The sequence below is a fragment of the Polypterus senegalus genome, chromosome 10, assembly GCF_016835505.1.
Source record: "Polypterus senegalus isolate Bchr_013 chromosome 10, ASM1683550v1, whole genome shotgun sequence".
In the NCBI taxonomy this organism is placed as follows: domain Eukaryota; kingdom Metazoa; phylum Chordata; class Cladistia; order Polypteriformes; family Polypteridae; genus Polypterus; species Polypterus senegalus.
In genome coordinates this window covers 115,393,132-115,417,718 of record NC_053163.1, presented here as the reverse complement: position 1 = coordinate 115,417,718, position 24,587 = coordinate 115,393,132, and the positions used below count along the sequence as shown (strand labels likewise).

The following is a 24,587-nucleotide window of genomic DNA, read 5'->3' as shown; positions in this document are numbered from 1 at the left end:
CTAGACTGGACCTCCTGCCTTATACTAAAAAGCGTAAACTCTAACTAGACATCCAGGGAAAGGAGTTCTCAGAGAGGCCTTAGCAATCCACAAAAGGACATTCTCACTAGCGGTTGAGTGATAATGGAGCCATGACCCTGCTAGTAAAGCCTAAAAGTACCCATCTATTTCTAATAATGGACATCATGGTAGAGATGCAGTATAGGACACCCAATAATAGGTCTTGTGACCTTCAGTACATCCAAGCCCTCTAAGTTGGGTAGAGCTACCAGGAAACTAGTCAAGAAAACCTAGAACAGAAGGTTCCAGAGAATCCTTGGCTTTTTTTATAAGAAGGTGTTTTTTATATACCATGACACCGGTGCATAACTTGTAAAAGCTAATGCATCCCAATAAGATCTCCATAATTCTAACAAAGGATGCCTGGCTAGATATGTAGTGCAAGACATGAAATAATAGGTTTAAACGTTTGAGGTGCCTAGTATTGGCTGAGCCCCCTAATGTTATGAAATGAACTTTCTGAACATGGTTTTGTTATTTACAACGTTATGATTATCATTATTGAAATCATTATTATTTTTTATTGTTCTCGTGCAACACCATTTAGTAACTTTGTTTAATTGCTCTGGCCATATTATTTTTGACAATGGCTCTGTTGTAATGCAGTTGGTTTGATGTTACATTACATGTGACATCCTGCTGTTAGTTGTGTTTAAGATGGCGGCGAGCATTGTTCTGTATCCAAGCTATATGTCCAACATATTACACATTACATGAGATTCATTATAGTTATGGAAAGGAAATGTTGATATGGCTGCATGTCTTTCTCTCTCTTTTGACTAAAGTTTTTATTTTTCCTGTATTGATTTTATTCCCTGGCTATTCTGACTCATTTAGCTTTAACCTTAACCTGTTGCTCAACCCTCCTTTCACCTTGCCAATTCATCTCTTCACCTCTCAGTCCATGCTTGTTCTGCCCACCGATTTCCATCTGAGATCACAATATCTAAGTAAGGAGACACTTGCTTGGACCAGTCTGCAAACCACATTTCATATTTCACATTAACGGGAAGATCCCAAAAAGGCCTTGGCATTTTCAAAAGAAAGAAATCTGATCTGAGATGGCCAGTACATTACGTTACATTAAAAGCATATTAAAACTCAGGAAGGGTGGCTTGGGTAGAAATAACAATCCAAAATGACAGTTGTGGCACTCACAGTAAAACGTAAACATAAAGTCTCAACCAGATTCCTCTTTAATGTTGGTACTAAAAGACAATTAACACATAAAGCGGTGCCGGTTATAAATGTATCATAAAATGACCTCTAGTGCATGGATTCAGTGTAGTGAAAACACTGAAGTGTTGTGTGGGCTCTAAAACCAAATGTACACCACAGTTGTAAGACACGACCAAGTCAGTAGTTTAGACCTCTAAGAGAACCAGAGCCCACTAAGAAGGGTACAACTACTTGGTATCTGTCCATATACACAGGACAAGCATCCAAGAAATGTCTTTTTCATTTTTAAAGTGGGTGTCTAACTGTAGGTGGTCTCCAAGTCTCATGGGTCCGTGACCTTCCTTGAGCGCACTAAAGCCCAGCAGAGCTTCCATGAATCTATTAAGTGAGACCTGCTCAGACATAGGGCAAAATTTCCACAAACTGCATAAAAGACATGTCTCCCATAGTTTTGAAAACAGTTTATTTACAAATTAAATTAATTAAAAGGCATGAGGCATATCAAAATACTACTGATTCCAGAAATCATTCTTACAGTCTTAACCAGCCATTGTGGCACAACGAGTGCAGCCAGCTAAACTCTGTTTACATGGGCTAAAATCCATGTCCACTTTCACAATCTGCAACATTTATTCATTTATCACAGTGATCTCCATTTTACCTCAAAAAATATGAAGAGGACTTCTCCCCGTCTTTCCCTCTTGCTATGCCAAAACCAAATATATATCTGCCTTGTATGAACCTGCTGTAGTGACAAACTGACAAGTGATGTGAGTTTTTGAAAGGGTACAGACTACAATTAGACCCACCAGTTTCAGTGTAGTTGGGTCAAAGCTGCGACCATTTAAAAATGAGCTGAAATCCATGCCCACATTCCTGTTAAAAGTAGAAGATGGAAATTACAGAAAGCTGCAACCCTTTGACATTCATCGTAAAGTGACATCCATTGCAAGGATATAGTGTGTTCATGAAACATAAGGGTGGTGTGGAGCCTTGAAAGTTTTCCAGCATATTAAAACTAATGATACATTAATGGTGTAAGACAAGGCCTGGATAGGTGTTAAGATCCAAATGAGGACTAAGATCTACTTAGAAAGGTAGGCCTACCTGGTATATGTCAATAGACTCCAGGGTAGAAGATCCCATAGAGACCTTGGCATTTGGAAAAGAAGATATCCCTGGAGCTGTTCTCGGCATCACATGGGGCAATGGCCTTGCTTGAAAGTCCAATATACTCCAGTGGGGTTCCTGTATTTCTACAGAGGGTTCCCTGGGGTAGACATAGCTTGTAAGAGGAGTTGGAATCTCGGACAATGACAGCGCCCTCAGAGTGGCATAGACCACACTAGGAAGTGGGTTTAGCACTTAGTAAAGGGAAATCTAACTGGAGCTGACCTCTGCGTCATGAAAGATAGTTGCCTGCCTTGTAAAGTCTAATAAATCCCCCACATACTGTATTCCTAGCCAGAGAGATCTAGTATTTAAGATAAGATGGATGTTTGTCTGTTTAGAGACTAGTCCTCCTTGGCAATGGCCTACCAAATCCCAGCGGAGCTCTTGCATTTGTAAGAAGTAGCAGCTATAGCTGAAGCCGCTGTTTCAAACATGAAAACACAGATGAAAGGCCTCCAGCAGATAAATGACCAACAACGTGAGAAAGGAGGATTAAAGAAGAAAAAGAAGCACTTCAGTAATGGAAGTGACATGAAATGAGCAACAGATATTATACAGAGCTAAATAAGTAGTTAATTAGATCACAGCCATTAATCGAGTTCTTTGAATTTATCCTGCTATAATAAAACAAATCCATAATAAAAATTAGTCTTTAAAGTGCTGCAAGCTGTAATTCAGGCTCACAGATGTCATCTACTGCTCACTTACAGTACAGTTGGGGCACTGGTATATTTCAGTATAAATTATTTGCTGTACATTCACAACCATGATTTTTAAAGAATCATATTTTCCCCCCATCATACAAGCCTGCTAGTCTTATCCAGCAACCAACAAGATACTTTGGCAGGTTTACAGAGTGCTCTTCCAAAAGTGGAGTGTGGCCATCACTGCGGCTTCAGGTGTTGTTGCCTCAAGCTACAGCTCGACATGGCCAGCAAGTGAGTACAAACACACTTACTCACGCGCACACGGTTACTTTCCAAACACTTTGAGACACACAGACACAACAAGAACAAATGAAGATAATGCTCAGCTACTGTACACAAACACACACACACACACACACATTAACAGCTGACACTTGGGCATACAAACCCCCACACATGGATGCACATGCATATATATCTGCTTAAACACTGAATGTGCTTTGGGTTAAAAGTATAATGATTAGAGTGCATTGTGAGATGCTTTTTCTTGTCATTTTCTTAGAAACGCTTAGCCCAGTCACATTAACAGAATATTCCGAGCACAAAGCAAGAAATACAAAGACATTGTGAACTGCATGTTCACTGAACTGCTGCAGGAAGCCCACTACATGTTGCATGTGTCCTTGCGTTCCAGTGGTTCTTCTAGGCAGTCGTTTGTTGATGTAAATGGGTGAGTGTTAAGAGTATAAAAGCAGCAGGCCTCTTGCTCATTATAAAGGCTTTTTTTTTGTGACCAAGGCCTATAGCTGCCACTGCTGTGTGCGTGTATATTAGGCATTCTGCATGATTTTATTGACCAGCATAATGATATTACTGTATCTAATCCTACCTGGTGCACCATGCACTGGCTCATGACAAGGATGCTAAATTGATAGTAATGTGATTTTAGATACACCAGGAGTTTGCTCAGACTGCCAACAAATCAGCAAACCAGTAAGCCAGATACCAGGGCATCCATAAGTAGGCCTCTGTGGCTTTCTTTGTCCACGTGCCCCAAGCCTTGTCACCTTCCAAACTGCTGCCTATACCTCTTGAGAGAGACTGGTGATGATGGACTAATTCTTGCCATCCACCTGAATCGCTGGGCCAGCTGCTCCCAGATCAAACACCCACAGCATAATGTCCTGCATTTTCTTAGAATGAGATCATGGAAGAAGAAGAAGGCATGGAAGAGGAGAAAGAGGACTCACCTTGCAGGCGTCCATGGAGGAGCGCACCGAATATCCCTCGGACTGCAAGTACTTGAGAAAGAGGAGCTCGAACTCCTCATATTTTTCCTGAGCATGTTGGTCCAGCCTCATGTACGCCTGCACGCACTGGCTGCACACCTCCCCGCAGCTGCTCAGGTCCCACAGCAGGTTCTCGAGGCTGCAATCCACACTTTCCGGCCGGGACATCCCCGCCAGCAGGTCGGAGATGGTGTAGCGATCGCAGAAGGAAAGGCTGAGGTTCCTAAAGTAAGCCAGCAGGATTTCGGATGATGACGAGGGGAACTGAGAGCCCCAGGCCGGAGGCTGCAGATGCAGTTTGGTGCAGGCTGGCTCCAGCTCTTGAGCATCAGTGCAATGAGGACCTGGAGCCGCGGATTTGGTCGGATTGCTGGGAGAGAGATGCGCTAGCTCGGGCCGCATCGCATTGCTCATGGCGTTCCCAAAGCCCCGGTCCTTGGACCTCAGCTTGGCTCCAGCGCACAGCCAGAGGTGGTCAGACAGGAGGACAGTGAAAAATAAGAGCGATGCCAGAGACATTCGCCATTTCTGTGCCCTCTCGGAATCGGCGCAGGGTTTGTCGCTTTGTTTGGGTGCACAACAAATTTTTAACACGGTATCATCTTTCCTTCGGTACATCCAAGCACCCCTGATCATATTTTAGGGGGGGAGACGAAAGCGGTCTCCAGCGGGTTTGTTCTCCTCTCCTGTTTTTCCCCCAAAACAATGTCACCTACCTCCTTCGCAGCATGGTACCGGGCAGCATCTCTGGCGTCTGGAAATTGCAAATCGATCCCCTTTGCCCTCCTCTGCGTCTAAATTTCAGGATGAGCCATTGTAACGGTGAAACAAATCCCAACGAAATCATCCCTATACACCCATATTTTCAGGATGCCGCAGAATCCCATGTAGCCTCCTCAACACCCCCCTCGGCTGCTCTCGGGAAACGCGGAACCCTTCCAGAAACGCGCTCTGGCCATGTTCATCCTCCCCGCTGCCTCCTCCGCCGCCGCCACCGCCGCTTGAGTTTATTTTTTCTTCCGCTTCTGATGCAAAAGGCTGAATCCGCTCCTGACCATCCTGATCTCCCTGCTGTGAGCCCCTCTTTCAGTCTGTCGCCATCTTCAGCTTTGCAGAGAACACCTTGAGAAATTGATCGGGGGGCGCCTGCGCTGTGCGCCGCTCCGCTCCTCTCCCTTCCCCATTCACAGCGTTTCCATTCATACACCCCTCCGCCCCTTTCATTCATTCATTCTCTCGGCTACCCCCCTCGGCCCGGGGCACCCAGCCAACAAGAGGGACTGACATCAGTCAGTCTGTCTGTCCTTTCGTGTCGTTTCAGAAGCAGATTGCTCAGCGCCCGTCACGTCTCGTTAAGAGCCGATCTCACTTTATTGATGTCCGCTTTTCCGCTTGTGGGGGGCTGGCATTCGATATGTGGTAAATATGTATGCGTGTGGGAATCCTATAGATAGATAGAGAAATAGATAGATAGCAAAGCTAATTTTTTGAATCATTTTGAGTCATTTCATTTTTTACACTTTATCTTCGTCACATCGATTTGATACATTTTACGTCTTGAAACATTTCTACTAATCACACAATAAATAAAGCAGCAGGCTTTCAAATTCTGCAGAGCTGGATGACACACTCCCAGACGCACTCGGTCACACAGAAGTACACGGGCACATTGTAAATATATCACCAACTAAGGCGTGATATTCTTTAGGGACCACTGCAACATGATGAGAATTTGAAAAAAAATACCTGCATTCATTGCTTACTTAATTTTGGCTAACTGACATATAAAATGTAATATATTGAATACGCGGCATAGGACAAATATAATGTTTTCATCAAATAATGCTTATGTAAGATTTGATGGCTATATTTAAAATGTAATATATCCTTTCCTTTGTTTTCTGAGTCCGCTCCCTACGGCAGTTCACATACAGTGTATCTTTACACATATACTTGTTTTTGTCTGTGTACGTGGGTGTGCGCGTATGAGTGTTATCCGTAACTCCTCATCTCGGCTCTAAATTGTCCAGGTTAGAGTAAATATGCTTGTGTTCTTTATTCTATTCTGTCCAAGGCTGGTTCCCGCTATCTACCCGTCGCTATAGGCTCGTCTTCCTTACTAGGATATAGTGGATTAAGCTGATTCGTGAAATGGATATATATTTATTTTTTCGTACACACACCTACAGTACACTTAGGCAAACGTAAGTCGTTCAAATGTAGAAGAAAATGTGTGTAGCTCAGGCAGAAAAATAAAAGAACAAATTGAATGTTCAGCAATAACATTTCTATTATAAGCCTGTTACCTGTTCTTTCGAAAGCTTAAAAAATCACTTGTGTCAGTTGTGCTGAATCAGCTTTGTATTTCGGAGAGGTAATTATCTAGCATGTTGCCTGCTCTCTTACAGATACTTGAAGACCAGACAGGCAGGCAGGCAGGCAGGCAGAATGGAAACCGCAGGAGTTTGGAGGATGTTGGACAAGATGAAAGGAAAGGCAACGTCGCAGCTGGTGGTGCTGATGGACAGCTCCTTGTCTCCCAGCATGTGAAGGCTATTCTCTGGGCAACGGACAGCGCTGTGGTCCCCAGAAAAATGGAATTGTCGTTGGCATTTTATAACTGGAGTCATCAAATATGGTTAGTAGTACTCAAATATGGCTAGTAGTGCATATTTCATTGTTATTATTATTATTATTATTATTATTATTATTATTATTATTATTATTATTATTATTACTGCTACTACTACTATTATTGCAATTGCTACTTCCGACTATTCAAAGACAACATTCTGGTGATTGGAAGCTCAAGACCTCAGTTTATAACACTCAAATTTAAAAAAAAATCCTAATGAAATATTAATTACCATGTGAGTGTCTGATTGACAAAAGAAGCTGAAAATTACCTCTGCAATGTTAACACATACTGCAGAAATATATAACTTTGATAGATAGATAAAACAGATATACAGATACCAAAAGCACTGCACAATAGATACATGTGTACTTTCAAATGATCACTCTTTAGATACTCAAAAGAAGGCTTAACTGTTACTTAATTTCAGGATTGCGAGTTTCCCTACTCTTCCTAGCATACATACACTAGAGTTCAAAAGTTTGGAAACACATAAGAAATTTCATGTTTTTGAGACAAAATGATGCCTTTTTAATCAAGATGTTATTAAACTGATTTAAAAAATATAGCAGAGACATTACTATTTTTGGTATTTGGTATTCATGTTGCTAATGCCTATTACAGCTTGAAATGTCTCATTTTTAATTTGTTACTTAATATACATATGACTGCAAAGTCCCATTTTCAGCAGCCATTCCTTCAGTGTCCTATTAGTCAACACCTTTAGCATATCCCAAATTGGTCTTGTTTAAGTGACGATTGGTCATTACAGAAACTTTTTGTAGTTGCATTAGCAACACTGAAACCTGTTATTCGGTTCAATAAAACAAGCAAATTGGCACAACATAAAATAAAAGGTAAATTAAAAAAAAGAAAAAGAAAATAAGGGTAGACACACAATGTTTTTGTTGTATAGCCTTCTTTAGGTTTGTGAAGGGTCCGGTGTGGAACTGGCGATTAACCTCACCTGCAGATAGGGAGAACAACCAGGGGCAGGATTTGAACCCAGGATGCTGCTTCTGTGCGGTGGCAGCACTGATCAATATGTCATGCACCACATAAACACAATGAAGGAAATTATTGGATATTCTGTCTGTTTAAGGGGGTGGAACAGTGTTTACCACCAACAACTTCAATAGTTGGTACTGTGGTTTACCCACCTAGCATTGCCCGCAGGAAGTTTGCAACTTTTGTCCTTCTCTGCATAGCCTTTCCTCCCAAATCCTCAGAGGTGTGCAGGTTAGGCTTTTAGGGGATTACAAATTGACCTTGTGTGAATGAGAACATGGATGTGTGTGTGAGTGCAGCCTGTGACCCTGAACTGGATTAAGCTGGTTTGGAAATGTTATGTTTAGAGGATGCTGGATGAAGGTGATTAGAGCAGCTGCCTACCAGATCCAGGAACTTGGGGTCAGATTTATACAAGGTACATCAGGAACAGCAACAAAATTTCTTTTTATAACATATTCTCATGCACAGGATGTAGCTCAGTGTGTTTTACAAGATGTAAAAAGAAATAGTTAAAATCAAAGAAATAATTTAATTAGATAAGGGTAATAATGAACAAATAGCAAAACTAAATAGTTCACACTTACATAAGGCAGATATATAATTCAAAGACACGAGAGTCCTTATATGTAGTATATAAGCCCAGGAGGACAGAAAAAAATCTCCAGTTAAGCAGAAGGAAAAAAAAAACCAAAATCTGCATGGGTTCCAAGGCCAAATGCCCATCCAGCTGCCACTGGGCATTCTGTCTCACATAAATGTTCTTAAGCCATTTCTTAATGTATTTAGTCTTCATCTCAGAGGAATCGATGCAGTGGGCCTTGTGGCAGGTTTTGGTATCCACTTTCATTTGAGCACCAGAAGCAGCTACACTGTGTTTTGAACACATGGTAGAGGCACCACACGATCAGAGAAAAGTAGAGATTAATGATTGCAAATTCAGTGAAGAATATGATCATTCCATGTCAATCTAGTTTATTAGGAGCATAACTAATATGCAGCTACGAAAAAGCAAAATTGAACAAGTGTTTTTTTTGGGGGCTTTTGAAAATGTTCCAGGGTGGTAGCCTGGCATATATCTATTGGTGCACTTGATAAAACGTTAATACATACAAAAAAGGCTTGAAATGTATGCACATCAGTTTCCATGCAAACCATTGGATTTATAAAGGAAAACTTGCATATATTTATGGCAACTCTGAGCCATCTGCACACAACATTTTGGAGAAATTGGGAAACGACAAGACCTTTGATTACGTAGGGGAATGCAGCCAAAACTGATGCGCATAATAGTTCATATCGCCGAGAATTTATTATAATGAGTGTTGATGTGACAAACATATTATGCCTCAAAAGTGATGAATATGATAGACTCCACGCTAGTTTCTCCTTAAGAGGGCCAATGCTGTGTATTTGCACTGAAGAACTTGTTTGTTTTTTCTTCAGTTTATATTGACTACTTGAATTAGAAACCAGTGCAGTAAAAACACAGGTGTGATTCACGCTCCGCTGACAGAAAGCTGTAAATCCCATGCCCTATAGCCTATTCATAGCCTATAAGGTTTACATAACATGACTTGTTTGGTACAGCTTCAAGACTAGGCAAATGGTCATATATGACGGGAGTGACGTTTAAGGGACTGCTTGCATTTTTTTTGTCCATGATGATGATGGCCTATGTGTCAGTTTGGACTTGATCAAAAGACCTTCTTTTGGAACAATATGTTGAGTTGGCCCAGGCATTAGAAAGACAGACTGCACATAACTGGTCTCTTCCTGCTCATGTACAGGTTTTAACAACAGTTGGCCTCCTGACAACAGGCACCTACCGAAGGGAACTGGCCGACAAGTCAGGAATATCTCTGCCAACGTCTGCTTCATTACACCCACTGTAAATGACTAATGTGGCGCTACATTCAGTTTAAGTATGGGTCTGGTTTTACATGCCAACATAAAAATGCAATTTGCAGCAGTGTGTGTATTTCCAAAGGTAATAATGGCAATTGACAGCTCTCATATTGCAATAAGGGCACCTAGTGAGAATGATGCTGATTTTGTTAACTGTAAGTAGTTACTTTTTTATTAGTGCACAAATGATTTGTGAGGCAAACATGAGACTGACAAGCATTGTGGGTCAGTGGACACGGTAAAAACCATGATTTGTTTATTTTGAGGCATAACAGTGATGATCAGACGACTTGCTGATGGTGCTGTACGTGGTGGCTGGATTGTTAGTAAGGTAACTGACTGAAACCTCAGTGTTGCATATGGCCTAACAATTCATTATAACAGCAATCACATCATTGCATGTGCTAGCTAAGAACGGCTGCCCACTCAGATACTGGCTTCTTAAGCCTTTCCCTGATCCCAGATGCACAGAGGAGAGGTGCTACAATGCAGTGAAGAACACACCATAGGTCTCTTCTAATGAAACCTGGTATCTGGACTCTTCAGAAAGGAGTCTACCTTACCAGCCAATGAAGGTCTACAGCATCATGGGGTTCATTAGCATCGTCTTATGGTCCTGGAGGTCCACAATGGTTGCAGGTTTTTGTTCCAACCAGATTCATAATCAGAAATTGGGCCTAACAGATAATGAAACTTGGTATTTAATTATATGGATTGTTAGTGCTTATATTTTTCCAAAACAACAATTGTATACTTTTTGCTTTCTGAGAGCTTTATCCATATGTTTTGTGGTCTTTATCTTCTCTCTCATTTATTTCAGAACACTGTGTTGGCACAGATACTTCATGATGCATGTACACAGATTTAAGTGGTAGCACTTTAGCTGGAGAGCTGGGGGTTCCTTTGTCGTTTGCACCCCATTATTAAAACTGCAGCAATTAAAACCTTAAATGTAGATGTTTAAAACTAAAATAGGCAATTAAGGGTTCTGAATCAGTTAACTAAAGCTAAGCCCAAAAATAATATTGCTTTATAAGTCAATAAATTGATTCTAATTAAGAAACTGGTTAAAGTGAAAACCTGCATCCACTGTGGACCTCCGGCACTGTAATTGAGTACCCCGGCATACTCCATATATGGTTTGAGGGTGTGGCTTGAGGTGAACGCATATTTACAAGATGATTATGAATTATAGTAAGTAAATTGTGTGTGGCAGATTTTAAAGATCAGATTTCTTTTGGCGTACTCATTTTTGGGGTTTGCATATTTTCTCAATCAAACCCATTCAAAATTGTATAAATTTGACCCCAGGACTTGATTTCTCTCATGTCTACATAAACTGTGCCAGTAATCCCTGTCTCTACATGTGATTTTTGTGGGCATTCTGCCTTCCTTCTACATTGTGGAGGTGATTGAGAAGTCTAAATGTGCCTTGCGTAAATGGGAGTGCGATGGCTTTTTAATAGGCTGGGATTCCATCCAGGATTTGTTTCTGCCTTGAAGCTGATGCTGTTGGAATTGTAAAGAAGATTCTGATACTGATATGTACACATACACAATGGCGCATGCATACAGAGAACACATGCAGTTGAGTTACTGGCTGTATCCTTGCATGACTTTTTACATTTTCACTGATATAGACACAAGTGCACCTAGAGTCATATCAAATCAGATGTTGATGATCACCTAAACACAAAGCCTGGTTTCTGCTTTCTCTCTCCACCCCTTTGTCTTTTTAAGATCTGAATGATGGTCCCCAAGAGCCACATTGGCCTGTGGGTATGAAGGAAACTGCCAAGAGTGTGAGATTTGTGATTCACAGACAGGCTCACAGGGACTCAGCTGACTGTACCTCTGGTTTCCATGTTTCACATGATGTGTGACAACAGCTGAGTCATTCATTCAATATCAGGAACAGATAGAAGCCCAAAGATGAGGCTTGTGCTCCACTTGTTTTGAACTGCAAGGAGGTCTCACACAGCCTGTGCCAAATGGAATAAGGATCCAGCCTGTTAGCTCATGACCAAGCGTATCAGTGCCATTGTCTTCTTAGTGTCCTTTATTCTTCTGCTTTTAATATGGCTAAACAATGCAACGGTAGCTCATTCACTGGGCGTGAATGTGGAAGGGACATAAAAGCAGGCAGAGAGTCAATGAGGTTCCTAAGCTGAATAGTCCCAAACAATGATTTCTGTGGCTGTAGAGCAAAGTTCAGTGCTGAGTGACAATAAATGGGCACGTTTAGGCACACTATCAGCAGTGTAAGTCAAATATTCCTGCGAGGATTAATATTGGTTACTAAGACACCGAGTACTGCTCTAATATGAAATATTTTCTGATCCAATCAACGGGAAATAACTGCTCCTTAAACACAAATATCGAGCTGCATTGAAGACTTGGTGTGACTGGAACATCTGTGCGAATAGCAATACCCCCAGCTGTGTGAACAAACAGAAATATATACTCTCTAAAATATACTTTAACTGTCAACTCTCCTGCTTACATCACAAACCATCAAAAGCTGTTCAGCAGGGAGGGGAAGGTAGTGTGGCACAGATCTGAAGACAGAATTTAGCATGAAAAAGGAAAACATTTATGATTAAGAGGAGCAAAGGGCTTTTGGGGCATGTCTGCCTGGTGTCTTAAATATGTTCATATATCACAACATATTAGGCATCCCAATACCCAGAGTTTCACACCGGCTCTAAACCTGTTATCAGATATCCATCCATCCATTATCCAACCCACTATATCCTAACTACAGGGTCACGGGGGTCTGCTGGAGCCAATCCCAGACAACACAGGGTGCAAGGCAGGAAACAAACCCCGGGCAGCGCGCCAGCCCACCACAGGTTATCAGATATCCTCTTCCTCAAATGTGTAACTGACAATACTTTTGGATTTCCAGACTAACATAACAATGAATATGGGACCCGTTGTTCTGTTTTCCACAACTGTTTGTTTCACATCATAGCCATTACAACAACCAGACCAAGCTATGCAGTCTAACCTATTCACCCCCCACCCTCAGACGTTTTCACAGTTTATTCTTATACAACACTGAATCGCAGTGGATCTAATTTGGCTTTTTTGTCATTGATCAAAAATGAAGACTCCTTAATGTCAAAGTGAAAACAGATCTGAGCAAAGTGGTGTAACGTAATTCCAAATATAAAACACAAACTAAGTTAATCACGTAACTATTTACCCCTCCAAGTCAGTATTCCAGTATCCTTAAGCCTGTGTGCTCAGGTCTCCCTCTGTCCACTTTGCACATCTGAACACTGCGGTTTCTCCTCGTCTTCTTTGTGAAACTACTCAGGCTCTGTCAGGTCACATGGGGATAATGAGTGAACAGCCTATTTCAAGTCCAGCCAGAAGTTCTCATTTGGACTGAGATCTGAACTCTGACTCAGCCCCACCTGGAAATGATTATTGTTGTTTTGAAGCCATTCCTGTGTAGCTGCTGCTTTATACTTGGGGTCGTTGCCATGCTAGATAACAGATCTTCTCCCATGGCATTGCTTTTTTTGCAAACCAGGCCAGGTTTTTCTCCAGGATTTCCTTGTAATTTTACCCTTACAATCTTTCCAAGGCCTGCTGCTCACAAGCATCCTTACAACTTGATGCTGCCACCACCATGCTTCCTGGTGGGGATGGGGTGTATTTGATAACAGTGGCATTGTCTGTACCATTCTGCCATAAAGGTATGACAGGTGAATTAGCCTGGCTACAGTTGTTGTCTGCACAGTTTATCAAATTTCAGCTGCTGGAAGTTGTAACTTCTTAAGAGTTATCATCAGTCCCGTGGTACTCTTCCTCACTCATTTTCTTCTCTAGAAGTTGTAACTTCTTAAGAGTTATCATCAGTCTCGTGGTACTCTTCCTCACTCATTTTCTTCTTGCACAGTCACTCAGTTTTGGTTGATGGCCTGCTCCTGGCTGATTTACCGCTATGCCACACTCTCTCCATTTCTTCTTGACTGATTTAACTGGACTCCAAAAGACACACAGTGACTTGGATGTTTTCTTCTCTTTATCCCCTGGCTTGTGCTTTTCAATCACTTTTTCGTGGAGTTGCTTGGCGTGTTCTTTTGTCTTCATTGTGTAATTTAGTTCACCATACTGACACACCACAAGCTGGACCTTCCAGATAAAGGGCATTTTTACGACAATCAACTGAAACCCCAGACTTATGATCTCCACTGAACTAACAATGGGACTTCTAAAGCCAAATGACTGCACCACTAAAGATTTTGGGGTGTCATATTAAAAGGGGTGAAAACTTCAGATATCAATTATTTTGTGTTTTATATATGTAATTAACTTAGACCACTTACTAGAGATCTTGTTTCACTTTGACATTAAAGAGTCTTTCTCTTTTGATCAATTTCCTAAAAAACAAATGAAATCCACTGTAATTCAATGTTGGAATAACAATTAAATGTGAAAATGTCCAAGAGGGTGAATAGCTTGTATTGGCACTGTAGTTTGTCAACTCCATATCACCTAATTTGTGTAAAAATCACCACAATTGAGATTTGATGGTTCCTGCTATCTACCACATCTCTTATTCTGCATATTTATGATTCTCAGCGTGAAATTTACTCAAGTAGCTTCTGTGTGTTCCCTTGTGTTCTAGTTGAGCAACTGATTTTAAAGTAATAGCTGGCATCCATGATATTAATGCCTTTCATAATTTTGAACTTTTTTTTTTTTTAAGATCTCCCTGTATCCCACACCTGCCAGAAGTTCCAAAAATCATTAAAATGTACTATTTCAACAGAAATTCGCTGGTGGAAGACCGGACAGGGGGCAGCACGGTGGCAAAGTGGTAGCACTCCTGCCTTGCAGTTAGGAGACCCAGGTTCGCTTCCCAGGTCCTCACTGCGTGGAGTTTGCATGTTCTCCATGTGTCTGCGTGGGTTTCCTCCTGGTGCTCTGGTTTCCACCTACAGTCCAAAGACATGCAAGGTTAGGTGCATTGGCAATCCGAAATTGTACTTGGTGTGTGTGTGTGTGTGCCGTGCGGTGGTCTGGCACCCTGCCCGGGGTTTGTTTCCTGCCTTGCACCCTGTGTTGGTTGGGATTGGCTCCAGCAGATCCCCGTCACCCTGTAGTTAGGATATAGCGGGTTGGATAATGGATGGATGGATGGAAAACTGGACTGTGTTAACAGTTGTAGATATTCTACGGGATATTGTAGGTTGATGTTTTCTGCATAGTCTATTGATACGCATTTAACCAATTTGCTGTGTAAAAGATCAACAAGATTTGCACATAATAAGTCTTCTTTTATTGGGAACTTAACGTGAGGAAAACATAAAATTTTATAAGAGTTGAGAGTGCAGGAACTGTATCTGACAAAAACATTCACACCAATGAGAGGTGAGAGGACCGTGGGCGTGGGCCGTTAACCGGAAATGGTTGAGTGAAGGGCAGGACTTGAAAAAATCTCTTGGCAATAGTCTTGTCTCAGGATTTTCTTTTATAATAGAGAGATATCCTACTGTTATCTCATTTACAGAAATTTCCTCAGGACTCAGTCATCCCTTCTGTCAGTATGGCACTAATGGCCCAGGATAAATTATGAACCATCTCCTAAAATTGAGCTGCTTGTATGACATAATTACCAGTATTTTGAGATTTCCAGCATCATATGGCCCTAACCCCTTGTATTCTTCTACTGATCCTATCCTCTGTTCCCAGGTGTCCTAACAACACAATATCAAATACCCATAAACAACTCACAACTAGCAGTAATCTGCTGCTAGTTTGATAGGAGAACCTTTATCATGTACCTCTCATCATTTTACTCCACCAATGCCACATACTATCTGTTCCTCCAAGATCCAATACCCACAAGTTTCGCAAAACCTTAAGTACCAATTCATATATATTTCATAATTTATATAGATTTTAGAACTTATGAGTTTATTTATTCATTAGTGCATCTATACCATTAGTGGCTGCAGTTCCAACACCACAACTGCTCCAGTCACACATCTGTTTGCAGCTCACATACTTATTGGCATCTCATGACTACAGCTGCTAGTATGACACAGTAGCTATTGTCATACACATCTTGTTATTCTCCTGTCAGAGTTTGCTACAGTCCTATACATGGAGTGCTATGGTGGCTAAAGTGGTCCAGTGAGCCACAAATTCCCAGCATCCAAGACCTGCCACTGATTGAAGAGTCAGTGTATTCCCAACTACTTCCTCTGTTCATCTGCTGCCAACATCTTAATGTTTCCATGACTGCCTCAAAACTGCTAGTATTCTAGTACTGTATATCACACTATTCCCTGTATTTCAAAAATGTCTTTCACACTAAACTACGTTTTATTTTACAACTATGGATATCATAGGGCGGCACGGTGGCGCAGTGGTAGCGCTGCTGCCTTGCAGTTAAGAGACCCGGGTTCGCTTCCCGGGTTCTCCCTGCGTGGAGTTTGCATGTTCTCCTCGTGTCTGTGTGGGTTTCCTCCGGGCGCTCCGGTTTCCTCCCACAATCCAAAGACATGCAGGTTAGGTGGATTGGCGATTCTAAATTGGCCCTAGGGTTTGTGTGTGCCCTGTGGTGGGTTGGCACCCTGCCCAGGATTGGTTCCTGCCTTGTGCCCTGTGTTGGCTGGGATTGGCTCCAGCAGACCCCCGTGACCCTGTATTCGGATTCAGCGGGTTGGAAAATGGATGGATATCATATGATGACCAGTAGTGCTACCTTATTATGTATCCCATGAATGTTAGTCTTCCAAATCCACAAGTATGATCGAGATCCACGATCTAAAGTATTCATATGTCCTATCACAGACCTTCCACGGCTCAAACAGTGCTAGTACTAAATATCTACAGAAATCCCACAGCCATCAGAAGTTAACCATTGGCAGTTCCACACTAAACATCAAATATCATTTCAGCACAATACTTGGCATTTTGTTATTTTGAACTGCTGACATTGTGAACCAACTATTACATTCTTGTCTTTTGTCCCATATGGAGTATCTCACTGGTTGTAAATATTATGCAACTCCCCAGTACTCAAATGCTTGAATCGTACAATATTCAGAAGTTGGCCGCTACTATGAATTATCTAAAAAGACTATTACATTGACATTTATTTACATAGCAGACACTTTTTTCCAAAGTGTCTTACAAAGGAGGTCAATATAATGTCTTGGGACTGTCTTAAACAAGTGGAGCAGGACAGATTACAAAAGTTGATCACCACAAGTGAAGAGCTATAAAGATGGAGTAACAAAATAAATAATAATTAAGAATCTGACAGATATCCACAGAGAAAAAACATTTATTAACAACTTGACAGATATTCACAGAACAGTAGGGTTTTCTTTTTAAACACATTGCAGGAGTCAGCAGTTCGGATGGAAGTGGGCAGCTCCTTCCACTAACTGGGAGTTATATATGAAAAGAGTCTGGATTGAGGTTTGATACCATACAGAGGTGGCATCACCAGGTGCTGTTCACTGGCACACCTGAGTGAGGAAGAAGCAGCATAGCACCACTCTAGTGTCTCCATATACACAGGTGCTGACCTGCTGTCTTCTCTGTAGGCAAGCATCAATGATTATTCCTAGACAGCAAATAACCCAGATATGCTAACCACTCCAATATCCCATAACAGCCAGTTTCCAACAAGCCCCAGTGTGACAGATAGGGGACGCTATCGCTCCCTTAAACCCCTGTCCACGACTCCAGACACCAGGTAAAAGTCCAAACGATGACTTTATTAAATTGCCACAGTGCACAAAGCACCCTCTCCTCCACTATATTCATACAATCACTAATTACAAATACAATAAATCAATCCTCCACACTCCCAGACGCGTTGCCCTCCTACCACCCAGCTCAGCTCGTCGTCTGGGAGCTCCCACAATCCTTTTATTGTCCCTGACCCGGAAGTGTTCCAGTCCCCAGTCCATGTGATCCTGTATCACTACCGGGTCAGATGAAAAGTCCTTTTCTTCCCCTTGTCCATGTGACTCGGACGTACTTCCGGGGCGTAGGGTAAATAACCATTGTTCCTCCCTGCAGCATCACCTAGTGGCCCCCATGGCATCCAGCAGGGCTGTGTATAAAAACTGCAATGTCCATGATGCCCTGATGGTCTTCGGGGAACCTCCATACTGCAGGGAGGGCTCCACCTGGCGTCTTGGGGGTATTGGCCGGGATAAACGGCCAGCCATACACTACACCAGTATTACACAATCCCTGATATTCTGTTGCTTCCTGTCTTCATTATTAATCACTCTTTCTCTTGAGCAATAAAGTTGTGCAAGAATGTAAAATCACGAATATTGAGAAAGAATGAATTTGGAACATTAGGGAAAGAATAGCGAAGTGACCCCATGCTTAGTTTGTACACAATAACACTCTTATGTGGCAGAAAAGATACTAATGAGAATTGTCTGTCAGTTGGTTTTTGTTATTCCCTGACTAGAAATGTGTTGGAAAGAATCTCTGCAGTGACCGCTATTTGTTGTCATGGGTTCAAAGCATCTCCCTGCAAAGAAAATGAAATATCCAAGTAGCTCTGCTGCATGAACACTAACAGAGTGTAAAGAGCTTAAAATGACTGGTTTTACAATGCCAGATAGAGTCATCAGCCACAGCAAGTGGCACGCCTTTGTGGAAATCTCCCTTTTAATTAGTGGCAGCACGATGAGACAAGTCTCTGGGCTTTATGCGCACCACTTAATGGCACCCCGGCTGGAATGTCATGGAGAGGTGTTAGAAACTGCCTTCGCTGTCATCTCCTCATAAAGAAAGAAGAAGCGATTCTCTAATTACAGAACACTTATGACAAAGTGAGAGAGAGTAAGAGAAATGCAGTGTGACGTCACCAAAATTATGGAGCAGGGCTCCTGGACAAGACAGCCATTCCCACACACTAGTTCTAATTCGCAGCCTGAGGAGCAAACCAATCTGTCACCTTTGAGGTCTGCACACTGGCAGCTCTGAAAGATGTCACGCTGAGGGAAAGGCTCCAGCAAGTTGAAATGAGATGGGGGGTTAAACCAGGCTGCTGTGACACCCCACAGACATCCCCACCTCACCACACCATCCCATTTCTCTCTTATGTCAAGGCGCATTGCTAAAACTGATTCCTGCCCTCTGAGGGTTAACTGGGAAGCTCAGCTCAGAAGCAAGTCTGCAGATGTCGGCGTGGGCGTGTGTGGGAGTTTCTGGTACAGTGTGGATCTGTTCATCTTGAAGAGAAAAAGGCGACAGAGAGAGACTCTGCATAGCAAGCTGGCTGGCAAGTGTGCCATCAGACGCTTTACAAAGACAAAGTATAATAAGCAGAAGGGTCCATGCCTGCAGTCACCTATCCAGGCATTACCTGCCGGGACTGGGACTCTTGGTACGGTTCTGAGGCACAGTGCCTTGTGATGCCAGTCATGATGGACTGCCTGCAATAAGAATCATCAATTGGATAACCTGCCCATCAGTAACAGGAAAACGACCAAATGTAAAACCTCTATTGATGGGTAATTAGGGATGGTGTCGTAGAGGAGGGATGTGGTGAAGAAAGTTATTTTCTCCTTATCACACAAAGAATGGCATGAGTGGGGATGGGCGGGATTGAGTCTCACTTGTAATATTTTACTGCGATTAGGGATGCACATTCTGCCATATGTGGTTAAAAGTGGGTAATGCCATCCATTTGAATGAACTTAATGCTGTCTGAATTTAAAGCCTCCCATTTGCAATACAGGCCTTTCAAGTAAATCTTCAAACAGTGTGCCAAAACTACTGTGGCCATTCTCCCTGCTTTTCAACCACTAAGACAAATGTGCTTTCTTTTTGACCATTGTGGGCTGGCTTTGGTGTGGGTGAATTCAAGGGGCAGGTCCAGAGTATACGCTGCGGGCAAGCCTTCACTTGAAGTCTAAACCCTGCAGGATATTTCCATTTATCTCCATTCAGAGTGACTATCTGCCTTCAGAATGCTTCATTTTAAACTTTACCTGCTCAGGTGGCCACAGTGTTTCTAATCTGTGAAGGAATAAAGAACAATAATGAGGAAGACTACTGTGGGAGTGACTCAGGGGTGTCATTTTATACTGGGCCTGGAGCTGAGAGGGTGCTTAGATGTAGCTTCAGTTTTTGTCTACCTAAAGGAAGAATCCCACATAACTGCTCACTAAATGTTCCATTTTGCAAGGACATAATGAAGGCCAACAACTTCAAAAACCTTCTTTCTGAAATGGTTCTCCACTTTCTAGCTTTGCATTCTTATTTTCAGTCCCATCTAAAGATGTTTGGTTTAGTATTCCGATCTTTTTAGACAGTGGGATATTCCAGTGAGAGTAAAGATCCTTAATCGTCTTTGGTTTGCAAACTTAGTACTCACTGCAGAAACAGGTGACTTTAGATGTCAGACTGATGCACCTGATAACCAACTCAATGTGCCTCATCTGTAGGTATGAAGTCAATTGTTTGCACAAGTTACTATTTTGTAAGGGTGATGAGGTTGCTGTGAATGGACATTCAGACTCCTAAATATGAAGTAATGCCGGTGGATCTCCACATATAATGAATGTATGATGCCTACTCCTGATGCACCAGCTCCTTTTGTCCCAGCTCATCATCCTCAGTTAGGCAAACAAGTTTGGAAAATGTAAAAATGTAAAGCCTATTGCTGGATTATATGTTCATGAATAGTTGTGGGATTCCCCTTGCTCACATTCCCATTCGTTGGAAAGAGCGATTTTAGAATGTGTCCAGCACTGTCAGTTTTGATATTTCTGCTCGAGAGATCTAATTCTGTCCAGTGCATGCAGGCCAAGAGCATGACGGTAATCATTAGAGGCCCAAAAGATTAAAGGATAGTGAGGCTGAAAAAATGCAGAAAGCAAAACACATCGGGATGAACAGCTTTGCTAGTGCTGATCCCCCTGTTTCGCCTGCCAGGATCAGAGATGCTATATTTATGAATTTGCTGGAGGCTTGTATGCCCTCACTCTAGGGCAAATACTTTCCTGGCATGTGTTCATCCTGTAATAAAGAACTGGGTTCACCCTGTGAAGGTGTCCTTTGTTCCTTTAATCTGTTCAAGGTCCTCTCTCTCTCTGGTCCTCTACTCTGTGGCTTCTCCTTCTGAAGCTCCAGGTCATCCATTTGGTTTATATGTGCCCTTCTGTCACCTAATGTGTGAGCTAGCAGATCAAGGCCACACACTACTGCACTACTTCAACTCTATATACCCTATATACTCTATCCACATGCTATATATATATATATATATATATATATATATATATATATATATATATATATTATACAGTATATATATATATATATATATATATATTGTGACAGATGGGGCGCTATCGCTCCCTTGAACCCCTGTCCACGATTCCAGACAACAGGTAAAAGTCCAAACGATGACTTTATTAAATTGCCACAGTGCATAAAGCACCCTCTCCTCCACTATATTCATAAACCAATCACAATAATACACAATAAACAATCTTCCGACTCCCAGACGCATTGTCCTCCTACCACCCAGCTCAGCTCGTTGTCTGGGAGTTCCCAAAGTCCTTTTATACCCCTTGACCTGGAAGTGTTCCTAATCCCCAGTCCATGTGATTCAATATCACTTCAGGTACAAGTCCTTTTTCTTCACCCCGGAAGCACGTCGCTCTTCCTTTGACGCACTTCCGGGTTATAGGGCACAAAGAAGTCTTCGGTCCTCCCTGCAGCTCCCTCTTGTGGCCCCTGTGGTACCCAGCAGGGCTGAGGATAAAAACTACAAAGTCCATGACTCCCTGCTGGTCTTCGGGGCACCATATATACTAGCAAAATACCTGCACTTCGCAGCGGAGAAGTTGTGTGTTAAAGAAGTTATGAAAAAGAAAGGGAAACATTTTAAAAATAACATAACATGAGTATCAATGTAATTGTTTTGTCACTGTTATGAGTGTTGCTGTCGTATATATATATACTATATATATACACATACACACATACATACACACACACATATATATACATATACACATACAAACATACACACACACATATATATATATACAGTATATATATATATATATATATATATATATATATATAATATATATATATATATATATATATATATATACTAGCAAAATACCCGCGCTTCGCAGCAGCGAAGTACTGCCTTAAAATTTTTATTAAGAAGAAAATGTAACTTTTATAAACTGAGGGAAAATATACCAATAATTATTTATATTATTTAATAATTATATATGCGCTGAGCTTACTCTTGAGCATGCAACGTACAGTTGGCCACGTGAACAGTAATCTTGTTTCAAATCTCACAGCTTGGATTGCTGCTGTCATAATCAGTTTGAGTTTCATGGTTTGTTTCAATTACGACAGTATTTGTAGGACTTGTGTTGAAGTGACATTCGGCATCTGACAAGCGGTTTCATCGATAACTTCACATCTAGCTTTTGAGAGTTTAAACATTCATAAACATCAAAGTGTCCACTATTGAAATCGTCACCTATGAATCTAAGATGTTTAAGAGGCATTGACAGAAGTTCCCCTTTGCTTGGAATGCAAAGTGTGATTAAATGCTTTATTATTTAATGTGTTATGGAGCACATGCATCGAAGCTTCTCAGCTGTGCTTGTGCTAAGAAAAAGAAACATTTTAAAAAAAACGTAACACGATTGTCAATGTAACCTTTTGTAAGTAGTGCCTGGAGGATTCAGTGTGTGGAGAAACTCTAGAGACAGCGTGTGTATTAACTTGTAGATTTTTCTGTGAGTATTTGGTGGCAGCGTCACAAAGTTGGTTCCGCAAGACGGCGTTAGCTGCGGAGCTCAGCTCAGAGCGAAATGAGATGAATGGGAGGGGAGATGATGACGTGACTCCCCCACCTGCCTGAACTGTCAATCCCCCACAAACACAGTCTCTCGGAATCTGCATAAGCACAGCCCTTCACCAGTAATTTTAACTTAGTTACAAAGTGATCAAAACTCTCATTTATATCCTGCGTCCTCTCATTAAACTTGTATCCCGCATTAGCCGTGGGCATGACAAATGCCAGCAGCAGCCTGTCTATGAACTTAATTTAAACTTTAGGTTTACACCGTGCTTTGTTTCCGAAGTAGCTGCACTCATGATTATGGTTGTATGTGTCAGTCGGTTGCTTCTTATTGTTTCGCTGTCTTCTCAATTGTATAATGCATGTTTTCTTCAGCACTTTTTGGAGCTCTTCCTTGTTTTCTACGTACTGCGTTGATAGTCAGTTCACGTGATTACGTGGGAGGCGTGATGACATCACACGAAACTCTGCCCCCACGGCCATCCAGCTCAACTCCATTACAGTATATGGAGAAAAATAGCTTCCAGTTATGACCATTACGCGTAGAATTTCGAAATGAAACCTGCCCAACTTTTGTAAGGAAGCTGTAAGGAATGAGCCTGCCAAATTTCAGCCTTCCACCTACACGGGAAGTTGGAGAATTAGTGATGAGTGAGTGAGTCAGTGAGGGCTTTGCCTTTTATTAGTATAGATATATGCCAGTGTGCTGGAGGCTGCCTTGTGGGGAAGATAAGTTTTATATGATGATATTGACTCACTGAATTGCCTTAAGCTTCAGAGAACTGCATAGAGAGGAGGGGAAGATGAAAATGCCACATGGCACACATCCCTTCTTGCCTTACTGGAATACTGAACCTCCACAGTACTGAGCAATCTTTAACAGAACAGGAACCAATAATATTAAATTCCCACAACACTGTGTTGTTCTCCCATTGAAAATGCAGCTTCAACTGCCAAACTTTCCTGAGACGGCTGGTACTTCAGGTCTCTTTGTAAAATTTGTGTAGATATTAAGGAGCCCAACTGTATCTGGTCACCTTGGCCTTAATGGAGAGCAGATTGACTTTCAACCAACCATTAGAAATTAAAGCCAAATGTTCAAAGTAGAGACTCATCTAGACATTCAACAGCCTCAAATATCTATGACTAGCTCTCTTATAGTCATGCCGACGTCTGGGTGAACAATCAATTATCCTGGAGAAACGCAATCAGAACCTTAAAAATCAATAAAGGCTTAGCTAAACAGTGTATGCCTACCAATGACTGTTTACGTACCCCTGTGGTCATCAAAGACACTTAGCTCCAAAAGAGTATATGAGTGGTCAGTCTTCATTTAAGGACTGAGGATCAAATGGTCAACAGCCACCAGAAAATGCATAGGAAGCCTCAAGCACAGTCATCTAGGCCTCCCATAGCCATGTATTGTATTGACCCCTCTCTTTTTGACACCCACTGCACACTAAACCTACCTGGAAAGGGGCCTCTTTTTGAATTGACTTTCCCAAGATTTCTTCTATTTTTTTCCCTACAGGGTTTTTTTTGGGAGTTTTTCCTTGTCTTCTTAGAGAAAGTCAAGCCTGGGGGGCTGTCAAGAGGCAGGGCCTGCTAAAGCCCATTGCAGCACTTCTTATGTGATTTTGGGCTATACAAAAATAAACTGTATTGTATTGTGTATCATTATCTTTAAGTGAACACTCATTCACCATCCATAACTTTGGCAGGTCTCCAACTTATTCTACAGAGATGCAGATGAACACTCAGCATCCAATAAGAACTGCCGCTACACAGTCAAAGGTCATTACTGACTCAACTAGAATCTCAACAATATCCCTAACTAGGCC

At 41.7% G+C, this 24,587-nt stretch overlaps 1 protein-coding gene across 1 annotated transcript in view; it reads right to left on the bottom strand.

Annotated features, from left to right (window-relative positions):
* The window catches only part of fam155b (family with sequence similarity 155 member B), a 128,815-nt gene extending 123,317 nt beyond the window's left edge, over positions 1 to 5,498 (bottom strand). Inside the window, exon 1 of the mRNA XM_039766367.1 lies at positions 4,310 to 5,498. Coding sequence (XP_039622301.1) covers positions 4,310 to 4,984 — 675 coding nt within the window. The 5' untranslated portion in view covers positions 4,985 to 5,498. The remainder of the gene's footprint in view (positions 1 to 4,309) is intronic.
* Between the last annotated feature and the right edge of the window lie 19,089 nt (positions 5,499 to 24,587).